The 21230-nt window shown below is 67.3% G+C and overlaps 2 protein-coding genes across 2 annotated transcripts in view; one reads left to right on the top strand and one right to left on the bottom strand.

The window, feature by feature from the left end:
• The first annotated feature begins 2414 nt into the window (after positions 1-2414).
• On the top strand, positions 2415-8630 carry SMPD1 (sphingomyelin phosphodiesterase 1). Its single transcript, XM_077809875.1, is given in 7 exon segments — positions 2415-2652; positions 4045-4302; positions 4304-4815; positions 5399-5570; positions 6334-6410; positions 7874-8019; positions 8099-8630. Coding segments are annotated over 7 exon segments (1773 nt in total). The 5' UTR covers positions 2415-2454; the 3' UTR covers positions 8509-8630.
• A 4624-nt stretch (positions 8631-13254) lies between these two features.
• Positions 13255-21230, bottom strand: part of APBB1 (amyloid beta precursor protein binding family B member 1) — a 41660-nt gene continuing 33684 nt past the window's right edge. Inside the window, 6 exon segments of the mRNA XM_077809740.1 lie at positions 13255-13769; positions 14768-14944; positions 16214-16329; positions 16575-16658; positions 17200-17284; positions 18814-18928. Coding sequence (XP_077665866.1) covers positions 13602-13769; positions 14768-14944; positions 16214-16329; positions 16575-16658; positions 17200-17284; positions 18814-18928 — 745 coding nt within the window. The 3' untranslated portion in view covers positions 13255-13601.

Here is a 21230-nt window from a genome sequence, read left to right as displayed (position 1 = left end):
TTGGGATTGAGAGAACCTTTTTCCTTTTACTGGGGTATTGGTTTTCATAACCATCTGTCCCCATAACGAGAGACCTTGGTGGGGATACTGGGAAACTGGAGTGTCTAAGCGAAAGGCTTGTGTGACTTGTAGTTAACCAGTGGGGTAAAACCAAAGTCTTCTCTGTCTGGCTGGTTTGGTTTGCCTTGGTGTGCACAGAAACCCCAGCCTGGGGCTGTAACTGCCCTGCTTTGAGCAATTTGTCCTGAATTGGCACTCTCAGCTGGGTCCCGCCGGAACCAGCCTCGTTACAACCTTCAACTTGCACCTTTGCAGGGGAAGGGCCAGGCCCTCAGCGGCCAGGAGACAGGGCATCGGCCATTCTCTGTGCAGACACCATTACACTGGCCCTCTAGGGCTCTGCGACAATCACACCCCCTTATCCCCCCACCTAGAGACTTAAGAAATGCACAGGGGAAACTGAGGCACACACCCAGTATTTGGAGAAAACATTAAGAACAGTCCCCCTTCCTCACAGGCTGTGACCCTGGGGCCCACGGGGGAGGGGAGTTGGGTCCCTCAGGCCCAGAGAGCCCACGAGAAGCGGGAGCCCAAACTGCTGCAGGTAACAGAGCACCTGGCAGAAGCACATCCCAGTCAGGGATTCAACGAGACACTAAAGCCCCCACAATCCCCTCGGTGCCCCCCCAGTAACCCCACAGCCCCACAATGCCCCACGGTGCCCCCCCAGTAACCCCACAGCCCCCACAATGCCCCACGGTGCCCCCCCAGTGACCCCACAGCCCCACAATGCCCCGCGGTGCCCCCCCCAGTGACTCCACAGCTCCACACTGCCCCGCAGTGCCCTCCCAGTAACCCCCCAGCCCCACAATGCCCCGTGGTGCCCCCCCAGTCCCCACAATGCCCCGCGGTGCCCCCCCAGTGACCCCACAGCCCCCACAATGCCCCGCGGTGCCCCCCCAGTGACTCCACAGCTCCACACTGCCCCGTGGTGCCCCCCCAGTGACCCCCCAGCCCCACAATGCCCCGCGGTGCCCCCCAGCCCCCACAATGCCCCACGGTGCCCCCCCAGTGACCCCCCAGCCCCCGCAATGCCCCGTGGTGCCCCCTCAGCCCCCACAATGCCCCGTGGTGCCCCCCAATGACCCCACAATGCGCCACAGTGCCCCCCCAGTGACCCCACAGCCCCACAATGCCCTGCGCTGGCCCCCCCCAGTCACACCTCAGCCCCACAATACCCCGCGGTGCCCCCCCAGTGACCCCACAGCCCCCACAATGCCCCACGGTGCCCGCCCAGTGACCCCACAGCCCCACAATGCCCCACGGTGCCCCCCACAATGCTCCACAGTGCCCCCCCAGTGACCCCACAATGCTCCACGGTGCCCCCCCAGTGACCCCCCAGCCCCCACAATGCCCCGCGGTGCCCCCCAGCCCCAGAATGCCCCGCGGTGCCCCCCCCCGTGACCCCACAGCCCCACAATGCCCCGCGGTGCCCCCCTGACACTACAGCCCCCACAATGCCCTGCGCTGCCCCCCCGACACTACAGCCCCCACAATGCCCTGCGGCGGGTTCTCTCGAACAGGGAGGGGCACCAAGTTTTAAAGTCATGATAAATAGTTGCAAACAGGGTCTTGTTGGAGAGATTCCCCCCCCATGAGTTTCCCCCCCCCAGAGAACCCAGGAGTTCCCGCTTTCCCCCGGCCTGGTGAGAACCCAGGAGTCCTGGCGCCCACCCCCCAAGTTCCCCCTCCTGGAGAGAACCCCGGAGTCCCGGCTCTATCCCACCGCCCCCCCCCCCCCCCCGAGCCGGGGAGAGAACCCAGGAGTCCTGGCGCCCACCCCCCACCCCCCGAGTTCCCCCTCCTGGAGGAACCCCGGAGTCCCGGCTCTATCCCACCGCCCCCCCCGCCCCGAGCCGGGGAGAGAACCCAGGAGTTCTGGTTCCCACCCCCCTCACCCTCCAGCCCTCCCACAGCTGAGGGGGAGGCCGGAGTCCCGCGCCCCCCCCGGGGGCTGCAGCCAGGTGGGGTGGTGGGAGCCGGGGCGTCGGGGCCGGGCCAGCGGGGAGCAGTTCGGGTCCGAGGCCACGTGCAGGGGGGGAGCTCCTGTGGGGGCGGGGAGCGGCGGCGGACCTGGGGGGGAGTTCCCGGGCGGCGCCCGGCTGGGAGCTTCTGGGGGGGCGGGAGCGGTGGGGGGGGCCGGCGGGGCGCTCCTGGGGGGCGGGAGCTGGGGGGGGAGTTCCTGGCCGGGGCCCGGCGGGGCGCTGCTGGGGGAAGGCAGCTGGGGGGGCAGGGCCCGGGCGGGGAGCTCCTGGGGGGCGGGAGCTGGGGGGGGCAGGGCCCGGGCGGGGAGCTCCTGGGGGGCGGGAGCTGGGGGGGGAGTTCCCGGGCGGGGCCCGGCGGGGCGCTTCCTGGGCGGGCGCTGCGGGCTCCGGCGCTGCTGCCGGACTCGCCATGGCCGGGGCCGCCGGGCTGCTGCTGGCTCTGGCCTGGCTGGTGCCGCTGGCCCGGCTCGGCTCGGCCCGGCCCGGCGCCTGGGGCCCGGCCCCGCTGGAGGAGCAGCTGGCGGCCGCGGGGGCGCAGTTCGGCTGGAGGAACCTGAGCTGCGCGGCCTGCCGCGTCCTCTTCTCCGCCATCGACCTGGGCGTGCAGGTAGCGGCCGCCGCCCCTCACCGCCGCCTCGGGCCGGACCCCCGGGCCGGGACCTGCCTCTGCTCCGCTCCGAAGGGAACCGCCGGTTCCGCAGAGCGTCATTCCGCCTCCGCCTCCCCCACCGGATGCCTGGGTTCCCTCCCTCTCTGGGTGGGGAGCGAGGTCTGATGGGGTAGAGCGGCGGGGGGGCTGGGAGCCAGGATGCCTGGGTTCCCTCCCCGGCTCTGGTGTTAGCGTCTGACAGCGGTGTGAGGTGCCCGTCCCAGCTTTGGTACGAGATACAATCATCCGTGGGGCTGGGCAGCCTGCTCCATGGGGACTCCGGGATCGGGACCCGCTGCCTGCCTCGCTGACCTCCGCCGCCCCCCAACCCCCCCAGTGCCTGCTGGGAACAGATTCTCCTCCCAGCCCCCGGAGTCTGTCCTCGCTTCCCCTGTGTTACAGAGGGAAACTGAGGCTGCTGGCTGGGACAGGGCTGGGTACCCTGTGGGTCTGTGGCAGAAGCCAGGGTCTGAACCCAGCCCCCCCCCCCACCCCGTTGTCGGAGCGGGACGTGTTTGCTGTCACCCATGGCACAGCTGTGTCTCCCCTTGTGCAGAGCCCGGCAGGCTGGTGGGAGAGCGGGGCAGAGTTAAGGGTGTCTGCCCACCTGGTGCCCCTCGGTCTGAGCCCCACAGCAGGGTCCTATCCCAGCGATGCGCCCTCAGGCCAGGTGTCCTGGGTCCTGCCCCAGCAGCAGAGAAATTCTGGGCCCGAGCTGCCAGGACAGTTGCCCAGAGCCCCTTGTGCCCTGAGCATATGGCCCCCCGGCAGTGCTGCAGTGACCCCCTCCCGGAGCCCCTCGACAGGCCCCCTGCCCCCCGCTGGTCCAGCCCCAGTGCGGTACCTGCGGCATCGTGCACGGCCAGCTCTGCCTGGCTGTGTGAGGCAGGACCCTTGGCTCAGCCTCCACCTGCCCCCCCCGCCACATCTGCCGGTGGCTGACCCCCAGGGGCCGCACCGAGCCGATGGGGGACTGACTGGCCCTGTGGTCCTTGTCGAGGGCAGAGCCTGCCCCGCTTTCCCCCCCTTCCCGGGGCCTTGACCCGCTCCTGCGCCCCCCACAAGGCCTGGGGACCCTTGGGCAGAGATGCCAGGGCTGCGGGCGAGTCTGGCGGGGAACCTGCCGTCCCCGGGGGAACCAGCCCCTGCCCTGGGCTGAGCAGCCTTGAGACAAGCGGAGTCCCCCCCCGCCCCGGGGTCAGCGTGTGGGGCTGCGGCGGGGCGTCCCGTGTGCGTGGGGGCTGGATCACGGCGCCCGGGCCCTGGGCTGCGGGCAGAGCCCAGGTGCAGAGGGAGCCTTGTGAGGGACACCGGAGGCTGGGCGCTGCCCTGACCCCGTGGCTCTTGCAGATGCAGTCGAGCGAGGCCCGCCTCGGGCGCCTGGCGGCGAGCGTCTGCACGGAGCTGCGGCTGGCGCGGCGGGAGGTCTGCCGGGACGCCATCCGGCTCTTTGAGAAGGACGTGGTGTCGGCCTGGGTGCGCTCGGTGCTGCGGCCGGCCGAGATCTGCGGGCTGCTGGTGGGCGCCGGCTGCGGGCACTGGGACATCCTCTCCGACTGGAACGTGACGCTGCCCGGCACGCCCAAGCCGCCGGTGCAGCCGCCCGCGCCCCCCCCCGCCCGGCGCCCCCACCGCCCGCCTGCTCTTCCTCACCGACCTGCACTGGGACCGGGCCTACGCGCCGGGCAGCGACCCGGCCTGCAAGGACCCGCTGTGCTGCCGGGGGGGCCGGGCGCAGGGGCCCCCCCACGCGGGCGCCGGCTACTGGGGCGAGTACAGCAAGTGTGACCTGCCGCTGCACACCATCGAGAACCTGCTGCAGCACCTGGCGCGCGGCCCCCCCTGGCAGCTGGCCTACTGGACGGGCGACCTGCCCGCCCACAACGTCTGGCAGCAGAGCCGCACCGACCAGCTCCTGGCGCTGCGCACCCTCAGCGCCCTGCTGCGCAAGTACCTGGCGCCCCTGCCCGTCTACCCCGCCGTGGGCAACCACGAGGCCGCGCCGGTCAACGGCTTCCCCCCGCCCTACGTCCACGGCAACCAGTCCTCCGCCTGGCTCTACGGCGCCATGGCTGAGGCCTGGGAGGACTGGCTGCCCCCCGAGGCGCTGGAGACCCTCAGGTGGGGCAGGGGCTGGGGGGCATGGAGAGATAGGGGAACTGGCTGGTGAGGAAAGGGGGCCGGGCGGCAGGGCCCTGAGGTCTGCGGGAGGTGGGGGAGCTGGGGCTCAGGGGGGCAGGGCCCCGAGGACTGGGGGAGATGGGGGCAGCTGGTGCCCGGGGGGGCAGGGCCCTGATGGGGGGCGGGGTTGGGGCTCAGGGGGGGCAGGGCCCCGAGGACTGGGGGGGCTGGGGCTCGGGGGGGCAGGGCCCTGAGGACTGGGGGAGGTGGGAGCAGCTGGTGCCCGGGGGGCAGGGCCCCGAGGACTGGGGGGGCTGGGGCTCCGGGGGGGCAGGGCCCCGAGGACTGGGGGAGGTGGGGGCAGCTGATGCCCGGGGGGGCAGGGCCCCGATGGGGGGGCGGGGCTGGCGCCCGGGGGGGCAGGGCCCCGATGGGGGGGCGGGGCTGGCGCTCGGGGGGGGCAGGGCCCCGATGGGGGGGCGGGGCTGGCGCCCGGGGGGACAGGGCCCCGATGGGGGGGGCGGGGCTGGCGCCCGGGGGGGCAGGGCCCCCCAGCCGGGATCTCACCCCCCCGCCCCCGCAGACTCGGCGGATTCTACACCCTGCGGCTCCGGCCCGGCCTGCGGCTCGTCTCCCTCAACATGAATTTCTGCTCCGAGGCCAATTTCTGGCTCCTGATCAACGCCACCGACCCGGCCGGGCAGCTGCAGTGGCTGGTGGGGGTCCTGCAGGCGGCCGAGGGGCGGCAGGAGAAGGTGAGGGGTCTGCGGGGGCTCGGAACGGGGCACGGTGATTGGGGGCCACTGCCCCTCCCCCGACCTTGCTGGCTGACTCCAGGGTTGCCGCTTCACCCCCCCCGCAGTAGGAACCCCTCCCTCAGTGACCCCCGGGCTCCCCTCCCCCAGCCTGCCCCCCCTGCAATGGGAACCCCTCCCCCAGTGACCCCCGGGCTCCCCTCCCCCAGCCTGCCCCCCCCCGCAATGGGAACCCCTCCCCCAGTGACCCCCGGGCTCCCCTCCCCCAGCCTGCCCCCCCCCGCAATGGGAACCCCTCCCCCAGTGACCCCCGGGCTCTCCTCCCCCAGCCTGCCCCCCCCTGCAATGGGAACCCCTCCCCCAGTGACCCCCGGGCTCTCCTCCCCCAGCCTGCCCCCCCCTGCAATGGGAACCCCTCCCCCAGTGACCCCCGGGCTCTCCTCCCCCAGCCTGCCCCCCCCTGCAATGGGAACACCTCCCCCAGTGACCCCCGGGCTCTCCTCCCCCAGCCTGCCCCTCCCCCGCAATGGGAACCCCTCCCCCAGTGACCCCTGGGCTCCCCTTTCCCAGCCTGGGCCCCCGCCCCTCCTGGTGGGGCCAGCCTGGTACCGGGGCTGGGGTCAGGCAGGGCCCTTTGCTGTTTGGCCCCAGCTGCCCCCTGGTGTCACTGTTCCCCGGGTGGGGGATGGTCACTGCTGGGGGGGCCCTGTCCTGGGGGGGGGGGCGTCTGTGCGGTTCCCACTCACACCCCCTGCCCCCCCAGGTGCACATCATCGGGCACATCCCCCCCGCGCACTGCATGAGGAGCTGGAGCTGGAACTATTACCGCATCATCAACAGGTGAGCCCCGCCCGGACGCCTGGGTTCTCGCCCTGCCCCCAGGAGCCCCGCCCCGCCCGGACGCCTGGGTTCTCGCCCTGCCCCCAGGAGCTCCGCCCCGCCCGCACGCCTGGGTTCTCGCCCTGCCCCCAGGAGCCCCGCCCCGACCCGCACGCCTGGGTTCTCGCCCTGCCCCCAGGAGCCCCGCCCGGACGCCTGGGTTCTCGCCCTGCCCCCAGGAGCCCCACCCCGACCCGCACGCCTGGGTTCTCGCCCTGCCCCCAGGAGCCCCACCCCGACCCGCACGCCTGGGTTCTCGCCCTGCCCCGCCCGGACGCCTGGGTTCTCGCCCTGCCCCCAGGAGCCCCGCCCCGCCCGCCTGGGTTCTCGCCCTGCCCCCAGGAGCCCCGCCCGGACGCCTGGGTTCTCGCCCTGCCCCCAGGAGCCCCACCCCGACCCGCACGCCTGGGTTCTCGCCCTGCCCCCAGGAGCCCCGCCCGGACGCCTGGGTTCTCGCCCTGCCCCCAGGAGCCCCACCCCGACCCGCACGCCTGGGTTCTCGCCCTGCCCCCAGGAGCCCCGCCCCGCCCCACCCCGCACGCCTGGGTTCTCGCCCTGCCCCCAGGAGCCCCGCCCGGACGCCTGGGTTCTCGCCCTGCCCCCAGGAGCCCCGCCCCGACCCGCACGCCTGGGTTCTCGCCCTGCCCCCAGGAGCCCCGCCCACACGCCTGGGTTCTCGCCCTGCCCCCAGGAGCCCCGCCCCGCCCCGCACGCCTGGGTTCTCGCCCTGCCCCCAGGAGCCCCGCCCCGCCCCGCACGCCTGGGTTCTCGCCCTGCCCCCAGGAGCCCCGCCCCGACCCGCACGCCTGGGTTCTCGCCCTGCCCCCAGGAGCCCCGACGCGGACGCCCGGGTTCTTGCTCTGCCCCTAGGCTGGGAACCTCCTGACCAGCCCCTCCCAGAGCCCCCCTGGCTGACCGGTCATGGAGCCACTGGACCAGCCCCAGGCTCTCCACCTGGCATGGACCAAGCTGGGGTGTCCTCGGGGGGCCCTGGCCCTTAAGGCTCCATCTCTGCCTGCTCGTAACCCTCCTGCTGGGGCCTTCGCTCTGCTCCCTGGGGCCTGGAGGTGTGGGGGTGCCCCAGCCCCACCCCCCGCCCGGGGGCCTGGCCGCCCCCACAGGGATGTGGCTCTCAGGGCAGGGTGGGCCCAGCAGCACAGGGCCTCTCGGCGCCAGGCACCCGCAGCTCCAGTGCCAGCCGAGGCCTCCGCAGCGGGTGCTGGGCTTGGGCACTGCAGGGGGGCCCTTGGGAATGGCCGAGCAGCCGGCTGGCAATGGAGGGCACCCGCCCCGCCCCTTCCAGAGCTCCTGGAGCCGCTGGCCCTCCGCCGGAGCGCAGCAGGGCTGGGCTCAGCCCCCCACGGGCAGCCCCTGGCCCAGCTGCGGGGCCCCACGGTGAGCACTTCCGTCTCCGCCCACGGCAGGTTCGAGGGCACCATCGCGGCTCAGTTCTTCGGGCACACGCACGTGGACGAGTTTGAGATGTTCTACGACGAGGAGACGCTCTCGCGCCCCGTCTCCGTGGCCTTCGTGGCCCCCAGCGTCACCACCTACATCAACCTCAACCCCGGTGAGTCCAGCCCCCGAGCCGCGGCCTCCCCGCCCGGGGCCCCGCCGGCCCGCAGGGGGTGACTCTCCGCTCTCCCCAGGCTACCGCGTCTACCAGCTGGATGGCGACTACCCCGGCAGCTCCCACATGGTCCTGGATCACGAGACCTTCATCCTGAACCTGACGGAGGCCAACGCGCCGGGGGCCGAGCCGCGCTGGCAGCGGCTGTACCGGGCCCGCCAGGCCTACGGGCTGCCCAGCCTCTTCCCGGCCGACTGGGACGGGCTCCTGCGGCGCTTCCAGGCCGACGAGCCACTCTTCCAGCGCTTCTGGTTCCTCTTCCACAAGGGCCACCCGCCCCGGGAGCCCTGCCGCGAGGCCTGCAAGGCGGCCCTGCTCTGCGCCCTGCGCACCGGCCGCTCCGCCGACCCCGGCCTCTGCCACGCCCTGAGCCCCCGCCTGCCCTTCCACCGCGTCCAGGCCCTCTGGCGGCAACGCCGGCTCTGCTGAGCTGGGGGGCGGGGGGCTGAGCCGGGCCGGGGGGGCGGGGGCCGTGCTGAGCTGGCTGGGGGCTGAGCCGGGCATGGGGCCGGGGGGGCTGAGCTGGGCTGGGGGGCGTGCGTGCTGAGCGGGCACTTGGTGGGGGGGACTCCGGCCCCTCAATAAAAGCGAAGAGAAACACAGACGTGCTGCTCATGACTGCTGGTGACTGGGAGCTGAGACAGGCCTGGGGTGGGGCGGGGCGGCTGAGTCAGTCCAGGGGGGCGGCTGAGCCGGGCATGGGGCTGGGGGGGCTGAGCCAGGGCTATGGCTGCCCAAACTTCCTGGAGTTCTTGGCCATGTGGCCCGGCCCCAGGGCGGGTCTGTGACGAAGCGGGACTGTTCTTAATGGTTCCTCTGAATAGTGAGGGGGTGCCAGAGCAGACGGGGGTCTTCACGATCGGGTGCCCCATCGGGGGATCGGAGGCGGACGGGATTGGAGCTGAGTCCGAGAGAGCAAGAGGACTGTGGGAGACAGCGAGAGCCCGAGAAAGAGCTGCAGAAGCAGCAGAAGCATGAACTGGCGGTGGTGGGGCGGAGAGGCCTAGGGGACCTCCCCGGGGTGAGTGGGGATAGACCCTGGGGGGCCAGTTCCGCAGGGAACCTCGAGACTAAATTGCTGCCCCCAGTTGGGGTGGGGGGGGGATGTGGATGCCACCTCACTGCCTTTGAGCAGGCTGGCGATTTGAACCAGGGGGACCCTGCGGAAAAGCCCCGGTGTCTAGCTCCTTTGCTGGGTCCCCAGGCCACAGACTCCGTCAGCCCGATGGGTGGGGAGGTGGACAGGCTCCCACTCCTGACCCCAACCTATATGGTCCTGCACTTAGGACGGAAGAATCCCATGCACCGCTACAGACTAGGGACCGAATGGCTAGGCAGCAGTTCTGCGGAAAAGGACCTAGGGGTGACAGTGGACGAGAAGCTGGATATGAGTCAGCAGTGTGCCCTTGTTGCCAAGAAGGCCAATGGCATTTTGGGATGTATACGTAGGGGCATTGCCAGCAGATCGAGGGACGTGATCGTTCCCCTCTATTTGACATTGGTGAGGCCTCATCTGCAGTAGTGTGTCCAGTTTTGGGCCCCACGCTACCAGAAGGATGTGGAGAAATTGGAGAGAGTCCAGCGAAGGGCAACAAAAATGATTAGGGGTCTGGAACACATGACTTATGAGGAGAGGCTGAGGGAACTGGGGATGTTTAGTCTACAGAAGAGAAGAATGAGGGGGGATTTGATAGCTGCTTTCAACTACCTGAAAGGGGGTTCCAAAGAGGATGGATCTAGACTGTTCTCAGTGGTAGCAGATGACGGAACGAGGAGTCATGGTCTCAAGTTGCAGTGGGGGAGGTTTAGGTTGGATATTAGGAACAACTTTTTCACTAGGAGGGTGGTGAAATGCTGGAATGCGTTACCTAGGGAGGTGGTGAAATCTTCTTCCTTAGAAGTTTTTAAGGTCAGGCTTGACAAAGCCCTGGCTGGGATGATTTAACTGGGAATTGGTCCTGCTTTGAGCAGGGGGTTGGACTAGATGACCTCCTGAGGTCCCTTCCAACCCTGATATTCTATGATTCTATGATATGTCTGTGTGGAATTTCCTGGGGTTGGGCCCCTCGGACCCCCAGTGGGAGCGGAAGGTGATGGTCAATGGGGAGACATTCCTGGGGTGGTGAGATCCTGGGACAGAGAGAACTGTTGTCAGGCCCTGGGTGGTGCAGCCTCAGATGCTGAGGGGCTGGGTGAGCTGGGTGAGGGTCCCAGGGACGAAGCCCCCCGCCCTGCCTATGGCCCAGATCCCTGTGCAGATCCAGAAGGGGTGGGGCTGGCTGGTCGTTGGGGTGCTCCAGGATATCAGCTGCGAGACCCTGTTGTGGGGTGACTGTGTCTCTTTGGGACAGGATCCAGGCCTTGCTCCTGTAAAGGCCGAAGGTTTGAATTTGAATCCAGGGAACCAATCGGCGGAGAGGGAAATGGTCAGTGAAAATACAGATGACCTGGCTGGCAGTGGGGAGGAGCGGCTAGGCTCAGGCTACCTGCCTGCCTGTAACCCCTGGGGCTGGGTGGGACAGAGAGATGCTCCCCACCCCCTTGCACACCGGAGAGGGGACTCACGCTGGCTCTGATGCAGTGAGGAAAGCAGCGAGCTCCCTGCCTGCCCCCACTGGGACAGCAAGGGCAGCGCTGAGCACAGGGGGAGCGGAGACCCCAGCTGAGTGTGGGGAGACACAGGCAGGACAGGGGATCTGTGGGGAGTGGTAAGGTGCTTGGTAAGGGAAGTTTGGATGAGCCTAGGCAGCCTTGTGAGCTGATGGCTTTGTCTAGTCAGCAGCGTGGGAAGGCGAGGAGAGTGGAAGATGAGAGTCCCCGGACCTTACCTGTTAGCTGGGTGGAGAAGTGTGACAGGGAAGAAACATGCCTGTGTCTGTCAGGGGTATTGACTTGCCTATGGAGGGAGCTACCCTGATCTCCAAGCAGTTGTCTGTGACCAGCCTTGTGTGCTGGGACCAGGGGAATGAGATCCCAAGCTGTGTGTCTGGGAAAGGAGAAAGTGTGTCTGGCTCTTCTTTGTCTGTGGAGCAGACAGAAGGGGCCTTTCAGCCTGTGACGGTTGAGGGTCGTGCAGTTGTCTCAGAGTTGGTTCTGGATTCAGCTAAAGCCCAGGAAGGGAAGGGTCCTAAGTTTGGGTCTGCTCGGGAGAATGGCCCTGTAACTAGGTCGCAGCCAGTTAGTGTCTATGCAAAATCCCAGAGCCCAGACAATTCTGGTGCGTGTATTTTGCCTGTTGCTAGTGTGTTGTTGGGAAAGGGTGTCGCAACTCTGTCTAATCAGGTGAGATCCTAGCCAGGGCACAAGGAGAGCATGAAGGTGATGTGATTGTTACCTACTGAGGGTGTGGAAACCTGTAGCAAGAAGGAAAAGATTCCTGAACTTGTGTGTGGCAAAGGGAAGGAGAATGCTTCTAGCCTTTTATCTAGGAAGTCTGTAAGTTTGCCTGAAAGGGGATAGTCTAGGAATCCGCCGGATGGGCCAGAGGTGATTCTGGATGTAAGGGAGACCCAGAAAGAGTCTGTTGTTACTCAGGAAAGTGTTCCTCTAGAGTAAGCCCTTGGTAAAGAGGGTAAGAGCACAATTTCTGTGAGGGGTGAATTGTTGCATAGAAAAGCCCTAGGGAAAGGAATCCTCATGGAGTCTTTGCAAGCAGTTTACTGCAACTGAAGGGTGTGAAAGTGATTTAATCAAGAAAGTTTCAGTTCCTAACGGCCAGAAATTTTCTGTTGTGAATGAAGCCACTTTCACTTTGTTGAAAGACCCAGTGTGGAGAGCTTTGAGAAGGTCTCAGATCGAGTGACAGCTGTTAAGAAAGTTAAACAGTCCTATAACCAAGTGGCTGTGTTTGGCCGGCTTGTTGGGGAGCAGACCCAATCCCAGTTTGACCCCCTGGGGTTTTGGGGTGGCCAAAGGGCAGGGGCTGCATAAACCTTCCCACATGCGGCCTGCGAGTGCTATCGACCACCCCCCCGACCTAAGGGAGGGCGTGAAACTGGAAGGGCCTGGTGTAACTCCTACCAAGGAATGGGAGAGATGCTGGGGCATCCATGGAAACGTTGGTGGCTTCGAACTTCCCCAGGTCACTGGCTAAAGTGACCCCGCTCAGTTCGATCTCGCAGCGGGGAGAGATGTGATGAAGTGGGACTGTTCTTAATGTTTCCTCTGAATAGTGTGGGGGTGCCTCAGTTTCCCCTATACAGTTCTTAAGTATCTAGGGGTGGGATAAGGGTGTATGATCCTTGCAGAGCCCTAGAGGGCAGGGGTGTGCAGGGGTCTGGACACAGAGAATGGCCGACACCCTGTTTCCTGGCAACTGATGGCCTGAGCCCTTCCCCCCTGCAAGGTGAGAGCTAAAGGGTTGGAGAACAAAGGGATCCGGTGACCTCCTGGCCCAGGAAAGGAACAAAGCCCAGAGGAGGAGGGGCTGGAGGGTAAGTGAGTTTGGGGCTGGCTGGGGACAGGGAGTGAAGGGCAGACGTGGTTGTCCGGCTCACTGCCCCGCCCAAAATGGACCCAACTGAGGGGTCCTGTTCTCTGCATCTGCAAGCTCTGGTTTAGACCATGTTCCTGTCATCTAATAAACCCTCTGTTTTCCTGGCTGGCTGAGAGTCACGTCTGACTGCAGAGTTGGGGGGCAGGACCCTCCGGCTTCCCCAGGACCCTGCCTGTGCGGACTCGCTGTGGGAAGCGCACGGAGGGGCAGAGGAGGCTGAAGGCTCCGAGGTCAGACCCAGGAAGGTGGAAGCTGGGTGAGCTGTGTCCCCTGCAGACAGGCTGCTCACAGAGAGGAGACTCCCCCAGAGTCCTGCCTGGCTTCGTAGGGAGCAGTTCCAGAGCATTGCCCGGGGACTCCATGACAGGGTCATAACGGCCTGGGATCCCCTGCAGGATCGGGGCCTGGCCCCAATCATGCCAGTCCCAGACTCCCCTCCCCCTGCCAGCCAGTGATGGGGGTGGGGCAGGCCCCGGGGCACAAGGTACCCACAGGCCAGCGCAGGGGGCAGCGGGGCCAGGTTTGTGCCAGGGCGGCTGCCAGATTCAGAACAGGGTCGGCCCTGCCCCCCAGGCCCTTCTCCCCTCTGCCCCGATTCCGGCGCTCCGTTGGCGAACTGCCCCCCCCGTCCCCCATGGGCGAGCCTGGCGAGTTCACACACGCACCCCGTTGGTGCACAGAGCGAGCCGGGCCGGTTGGGCCGGCCGGGTTTATTAACGAGTTAGTACAACACCAACCTCGTGACAGCCTAGACGCAGCTCCCAGGGCCCCCCCAGCACTAACCAGCGGGTCACATGCAGGGGGGCGGGGCCCCATAGGCGGGGGGGGGGCTGAGCCAGGATCCCCGTCTCAGGGCCCAGAACAGAGGCGGGGCGGGAGGGGTCGGGGCCTGCAGATGGGGGGAGGGCGGGCAGCCCAGGTGCCGTGGGGCCGCTGCCGTGGGCCCAGCTGTGGCCTGGTCCCTGCTTTGTGCCTATAGCCCTGGCAGGCTGCCCGTGGGCGCTGCCCCCGGCGGGGTCGCCCCGGCTCACGGCGTCTGCGCCCCAAGGCGCGAGGGCTTCAGGCTCCCCAGCAAGCTCCGGACGCCCCTGCGGACGCTGGACCCCACGCGCCGGGCCACGGAGTCAGCGGGCGGCGCGGGCAGGCAGGAGCTGGGGGCCTGGGGCCGGGCATCTAGGCACTTCTGATAGCGCAGCTGGGGGGAGACGCGGGGTTACCAGCTGGGGAGAGAAACCCAGAAACACCCCACCCACCCAGAGGGAGGGGCGCCTGCCCCCTGTAGGCTCTGGGTCCCAGGGCAGGGATGGGGCAGGCCCTGAGTGCACGGTCCCGGGGGGCAGGGCTCAGGTACAGCACCCTTTTGGTTGGGGGGGCAGGGCCCTGTGGGTTGGGGAGCAGGCCTGGGGGGCAAGGATGGGAGGCAGGGAGCAGGGCTCTGGAGGGCAGGGCCTCAGGGGGCAGGGATGGGGGGGCGGGGGGCAGGAGGCAGGGCTCTGGGGGGCAGGCCCCATGTGTCTGGGCAGCAGGGCTCTGGAGGGCAGAGCCCCTGGGGCAGGGTTGGGGGGCAGGGCTCTGGAGAGCAGGCTCTAGCGGGCAGGGTTGGGGGCAGGGCAGGGAGCAGGGCCCTTTGGGCAGGGTTGGGGGGCAGGACACGGAGCAGGGCTCTGGAGGGCAGGGCCCCGGGGGGCAGGGTTGGGGGGCAGGGCAGGTGGCAGGGCCCCGGGGAGCAGGGCCCCTTGGGCAGGGTTGGGGGGCAGGGCAGGGAGCAGGGCCCCGGGGAGCAGGGCCCCTTGGGCAGGGTTGGGGGGCAGGACACAGAGCAGGGCTCTGGAGGGCAGGGCCCCGGGGGGCAGGGTTGGGGGGCAGGGCAGGTGGCAGGGCCCCGGGGAGCAGGGCCCCTTGGGCAGGGTTGGGGGGCAGGACACGGAGCAGGGCCCCAGGGAGCAGGGCCCCTTGGGCAGGGTTGGGGGGCAGATCAGGGAGCAGGGCCCCGGGGGGCAGGGCAGGGCAGGGAGCAGGGCCCCTTGGGCAGGGCAGGGAGCAGGGCCCCGGGGGGCAGGGTTGGGGGGCAGGGCAGGTGGCAGGGCCCCGGGGAGCAGGGCCCCTTGGGCAGGGTGGGGGGGCAGGACACGGAGCAGGGCCCTGGGGGGCAGGGTGGGGGGGCAGGGCCCCGGGGGGCGGGGCGGGGCTCACCATGCAGGCGGCCTGCAGGGCCTCGCTGAGCCCGGCGGCGTTGGGCCGGCACCAGAGCATGTGGCAGTGGAAGGCGCCCGGGGCGCTGGCCGTGATGAAGGCGAAGGAGCGAACGTCCCGGCCCACGCCCATGAAGGAGAGAAACCGCACCCGGCACTCGCACAGCACCGCCTCCGTCTGGGGGGAGAGCAGGGGTCAGGGGCCGGACCCCCACGGCACGGCTCCCGGGGGGGGGGGAGAGGGGGGAGAGCAGGGGCCGGACCCCCTGACGGCACGGCTCCCGGGGCGGGAGAGCAGGGGCCGGACCCCCACGGCATGGCTCTGGGGGAGGGGGGAGAGCAGGGGCCGGACCCCCACAGCACGGCTCCCGGCGCCGGGGGGCGGGAGAGCAGGGGTCAGGGGCTGGACCCCCACGGCACAGCTCCCGGGGGGGGGAGAGCAGGGGCCGGACCCCCTGACGGCACGGCTCCCGGGGGGGACAGCAGGGGCCGGACCCCCACGGCACGGCTCCCGGGGCGGGAGAGCAGGGGTCAGGGGCCGGACCCCCACGGCACGGCTCCCGGGAAGGGGAGAGCAGAGGTCTGAGGGCGCATGGGGCAGGCCTGGGCATGGGAGAAGGACCCTGCCCCACGCAGTGGGGGGGCGGAGCAGGGAGTGGGGCGCACTGACCTGGGGATGTTCCTGGGACTGGCTGCGTTGGGGCTGGATTGTGGGGGGGTATCGGGGGTGACGTCACTGGCGGGACGATACCTGCGCAGGTGACCTGGGCCGGGGGGGGCTGGGCGAGACGGCTGTTGCGGGGGTTTCAGTTTGGAGCTTGCTGGGGAAATGGAGGGAGGCCCAGATGGGGCTCTGGGCTCCCTGCCCCCCAAGATGGACCCGGCTGGGGGGTCCTGGTCTCTGCACCTACAAGCTCTGTGTTAGACCATGTTCCTGTCGCCTAATGAACCCTCTGTGTTCCCGGCTGGCTGAGCGTCCTGGGGAATCGCAGGATGTGGGGGTGACAGGGGCCCCTGACCCCAGATTGGGGAGGGCAGGAGTGGCTGAGCCAGACCTCAGGCCTGAGGGAGCGAACGGGTCTGGCATTTGCAAGGGGTGCAGGTGCCATGGTGCCTGCCCTGCGGTGGGGGGCATGGGCAGATGGGCCCTGGTGGGAACACTGGGTGTGCCTCAGTTTCCCCATGTCTTACTCAAGTACCGAGGTGGTGGGACAGGGTGTGTTATCATTGCAGAGACCCCCAGAGGGCAGGTGTGGCTGCTGACGGGCTGCAGAGAACGGCGAACACTCGGCAGCCTGGAAACTGCTGGCCAGGCCCCCTCCTCTACAAGGAGCAGCCGGGGGTGTTGGAGACCAAGCGAGAGGTGATGCCGAGCGCGGGGCAGGGGAGGGGGGTCTCACCTGTGCTTGGGTGACGCTGAGTGTGTGGGGGCGGGGGGGGGTCTCACCTGCGCGTGGGTGATGCTGAGCGTGGCGGGGGCCACATGGACGTGGCTGGGGGTCCAGTGGTCTCGGCTGGGGGCCGCCAGGGCCGAGTCCAGGGCGGCGTTGATCACGTCCATGCCTGGGAACGGGCCAATCACAGCGACCGTCAGGCCCTGCCCCGAGCCCCATGGAGCCGCTGGGGGAGCCCGCCCAGGGGGCCCTGCCATGGGGTGGCCCCCGGCCCCGCTCCCCCCAGCCCCCAGGCCAGCGGCAGGCAGAGGCTGGAGCCCCAGCCATTAACCCCTTGTGGACAGGAGCCCGCTGGGCTCAGCCCAAGGGGGCAGCGTGTACCATGGGCCCCCCAGCCCCCCACGCAGGCCGTACCCACAGGCCTGGCGACGGGCGCGCTGCCCAGGTAGGAGACCTGGAACTTCTGCACCAGCTCAGTCTTGGGGGCCGGGAACTCCACTGCCAGAGAGAGACGGGGGTCAGATGGGGGCGCACGGAGTCTGGGCTGGCAAAGCCGCACAGCCCCCCCAGGACCCTGCCCCCCAGCCCAGCCTGGCCCCACCCTGCCCCCCACTGCTAAGCCCCCCATACCCCCAGCCCAGCCTGGCCCCACCCTGCCCTCCCAGCCCAGCCCCCTCTGTACCCCCCAGCACAACCTGGCCCCATGCTGCCCCCCTCTGCCCAGCCCAGCCTGGTCCCACCCTGCCCAGCCCCCCAGTACTCTGTCCCCCCAGCCAAGCCTGGCCCCACCCTACCCCCCACTGCCCAGCCCCCCTGTACCCCACCCCTCCAGCTCCCCTATCCCCCACCCTCTCCCTTTAACCCCCCCATGACCCTGCCCCCACCCCCACTCTATGACCCCACCGTATGCCCCACTCCCAAACCCCGGCCCCAGGCCCCCACCCCGCCACTGACCCTGCCTGGCCCCAGCCATGCCACCCCCCAGCACTTGTGTCCCCACCCTGCCATGAGGCCCCCAGTCCCGTCCCCCCCCCGCTACCTTGGAAGGGAATCTCCACCATCTTGGCGTGCTCCAGTGCGAGGCTGTTCACCAGAGCCCGGGTGCTCTGCCGCTGCGCCATCATCTAGGGGAGGGGGGTCACAGCGGGTCCGGCTGCAGGCAACCCCCCCAAGCACCGCGACCCCCTCCCCAGGCACCATGCCCAGGCCCCCCGCCAGGCACTGCATCCAGCCCCCCCGGTCACCGACACACACGCTGGGGTGAATCCCTGCCCCCCCAGCCCCCCAGCCCAGCCAGCCCCACACGTGTGGGGCGCCCCGGGGCCAGCTGGAGCTGGGAGCCGTTCCCGCAAGCCTGGTGTGATGGGGCCCGGGGGCGACACACCCAGACACACCACATGCTGTCTGACCGGTGGGGACTGGCGCCGGGCGAGCCTCTGCCCCGGGTCCACAGCCCAGCCCAGGGGCTGGCAGAGACCCCAGGAAACCTCTGCCCAGGGCCCTCGGGGCCGACCCACCCGGCTGGCAGCAAGGGCCAAACCGGGGGCTGCATGAGAGGAGGGGTATCATCTGGGAGCAGACGCCCTGCAGCCTGGTGGTGACGGGGGAAGGTTCGGGGGGAGGTTGGGGGCGATCAGGGGGGCTGGGGAGGTCGGGGGGATCTCACCTGGGAGCAGACCCCCTACAGACTGGTGGCCATGGGGGGTGGTTCAGGGGGGATCGGGGGCTCGGAGAGTTCGGGTGTTCTCACCTGGGAGCAGACCCCATGTAGGCTGGTGGCATCAGGGGGGAGGTTTGGGGGGGCTAAGGGGGGCCCGGGGAGGTCAGGGGTCTCACCTGGGAGCAGAACCCATGCAGGCTGGTGGCCATGGGGGGGGCTAAGGGGGGCCCGGGGAGGTCAGGGGGTCTCATCTGGGAGCAGACCCCCTGCAGGCTGGTGGCCATGGGGGGAGGTTCGGGGGGGCTAAGGGGGACCCGGGGAGGTCGGGGGGGGTCTCACCTGGGAGCAGACCCCATGCAGGCTGGTGGCCATGGGGGGAGGTTCGAGGGGCTAAGGGGGGCCGGGGAGGTCAGGGGGTCTCACCTGGGAGCAGACCCCATGCAGGCTGGTGGTCATGGGGGGAGGTTCGGGGGGGCTAAGGGGGGCCCGGGGAGGTCGGGGGGTCTCACCTGGGAGCAGACCCCCTGCAGGCTGGTGGCCATGGGGGGAGGTTCGAGGGGCTAAGGGTGACCCGGGGAGGTCAGGGGGTCTCACCTGGGAGCAGACCCCCTGCAGGCTGGTGGCCATGGGGGGAGGTCGGGGGGTCTCACCTGGGAGCAGACCCCCTGCAGGCTGGTGGCCATGGGGGGAGGTTCGGGGGGGCTAAGGGGGGCCCAGGGAGGTCAGGGGGTCTCACCTGGGAGCAGACCCCCTGCAGGCTGGTGGCCATGGGGGGAGGTTCGAGGGGCTAAGGGGGGCCCGGGGAGGTCGGGGGGTCTCACCTGGGAGCAGACCCCCTGCAGGCTGGTGGCCATGGGGGGAGGTTCGGGGGGGCTAAGGGGGGCCCGGGGAGGTCGGGGGGTCTCACCTGGGAGCAGACCCCCTGCAGGCTGGTGGCCATGGGGGGAGGTTCGAGGGGCTAAGGGGGGCCCGGGGAGGTCGGGGGGGTCTCACCTGGGAGCAGACCCCCTGCAGGCTGGTGGCAATGCGCTTGGCTGGCGTCTCGCACCGGAACACGTGGCATTTTAGCATCTGTGTCAGTGGGTCCCGGGCCACGTAGGCAAAGTCCCTGCGGGGGGAGACCCGGAGGGTCAGAGCCCCCTGCTGAGCCCTCACCCTGAGCACTGAGCAGAGGGGTCAAGGCTGAGTTCTGGAGGTCACGACCTCTGACCCTGCCTGCCAAACTGAGCCCTGCAGCATCTTCCCACCAACCCGGCCGGGCGGGAGGGATCCACAGCCCCCCCCAGCCCTGGGCTCCGCGCCGGCCTGGTGGGCCGGACTGGACCCAGATCGACCTGAGGCCAGATCCCGTCCATCCAGGGGCCAGACGAGACAGGTGTCAGCTGAGATGTGCAATGAGTCTGGAGCCTGTTTCACCTCACCAAGGGGGGCCCCCATGGGGCTGGCAGCCGGGTGCAGAGCCCAGAGCCCCCCAGCAGTGGGTGCAGAGCCCAGAGACCCCCAGTAGCGGGGTGCAGAGCCCAGTGCCCCCCCGGCAGTGGGTGCAGAGCCTAGTGCCCCCCAGCAGTGGGGTTGACATACTGGGGATTTTCCCTTGTTATGTTGAATGTGAGTGTGATGCTCTGTACCTCGGAGGAACACCCAGCACCCCCATGTTCGTCTTTATAAAATGATTGTGTGGTATCCAGTGCAAAGTTTATCGTGCTCGGGGTCTTCGGAAGTCCCATGATGCCCTGAGCATTGTTGTTATCGTGATGCTATATGTGTAATTTCATGTCTATAGTTAAGAGGCTGGAAATGTGTCCTCCTGGCTTAAAGCAAGCCCAGGCAAAACTCTCCAAGAGCAGACAGGCCGTTCACACCTCATCAGGACAAACCCGGCCCAGCCTCACAGGAACAAAGGACACTGGCCTAGGCAGCAACACAGGATCTGTTGGTCTCTCAAGTGAGTCACCCCCCTTCCCTTGGTCAGTTTGGGACTGCGATGAGGTAATGCTCACCTGACCCTGAAGGGGGGGGGCAAAGCCAAGAGTGAGGAAAGGACATGATAAAAGGAAGAGACGTTTGCCAGGCTCTTCCTCTCTCTTCCACCTCCATCTACAGACACCACACCAAGCCACTGAAGCGCTGATGAAAGGGGAGAGCCTGGCTGAAGGGCAACCAGCCAGCCTGTGGTGAGACGCATCTAAGCTTGCAAGGGCACTGAAAGTGTTAAGATCACCTTAGGATGCGTTTTGCTTTTATTTCATTTGATCAAGTCTGACTTGTTTTGCTTTGACTTATAATCACTTAAAATCTATCTTTGTAGTTAATGTTTGTTTGTTCTACCTGAAGCAGTGTGTCTGGCCTGAGGCGTGTCAGAGCCTCCCCTTAGCATAACAAGCCTGGTGCATATCAATTAATTTGTTAAACTGACAAACTCATATAAGATTGCAGTGTCCAGTTGGCATAATGGGATGCTGCAAGACTGAGGATCCTAGGGTTGTGTCTGGGACCGGAGCTATTGGCTAGTGTAATTCGGTTGCACAATCCAAGGAGCAGCTTACATGCAGAGGCTGTGCGTGACCAGCCCAGGAGTGGGGGTTCTCACAGCAGAGCAGGGTCAGGCTGGCTCCCAGAGTCAAGGCTTGGAGTGACCGAGTGTGACAAATTGGGGATTTTCCCTTGCTATGGTGTATGTGAGTGTGACATTATGAAAGGTGACATAGGGCCAGAAAGAGTTAATTAACTCACAGACTGACCTGACCCAGGGCCGAACTGTAAAGACTGGTTGGGAAGAGATGTAAATGAACAGAGCAGCCGGCATTGTTATGCAGCCGGCATTGTTAGAGAAGGGCAGAGGTTTGCACAGGTCTTGTGATGTCAGCAAACAAGTGAGGGAGGTCGAGGCTTGACAATGCCCTGGCTGGGATGATTTAGTTGGGGGTTGGTCCTGCTTTGAGCAGGGGATTGGACTAGATGACCTCCTGAGGTCCCTTCCAACCCTGATATTCTATGATTCTAAGCCTTGTCTATGGCTATAGCTTTGATTCAAAGATCAAAAAAGGAGTATTAATATTTCAGAACATACTTGAGTGAAATAGTGTTATTGTCTACATGTCTCTTTGAAGGTCGTGGTAACGTGTATCTGAACTGTTCAATGGATAAATTACCCTGGGCTAATTGCCAGGATGTTTGGGAGAAGGAAAGTTAAGCCTATTGTCTTCTCAAGCCAAAAGGCTGCAGGAAATGTATAAAAACCCTGGGACACGATCCTTCTTCATCCCAGATCTGCTTTGGGTTTCAAGAGGGGGAACCCTGAGCCATAAGGATTGAGATCCCCAGTCACTGACTGGAGTCACCCTGAACATGGACATTGGACTATGACCTCTGGACTATTTCTAAAAGGGCTTTTGGCCATGACAAACTCA

This window comes from Eretmochelys imbricata, chromosome 1 (assembly GCF_965152235.1).
Source record: "Eretmochelys imbricata isolate rEreImb1 chromosome 1, rEreImb1.hap1, whole genome shotgun sequence".
NCBI lineage: Eukaryota > Metazoa > Chordata > Testudines > Cheloniidae > Eretmochelys > Eretmochelys imbricata.
Note: the sequence above shows the minus strand (reverse complement) of the source record. Positions and strands in the feature narration are given on the sequence as shown.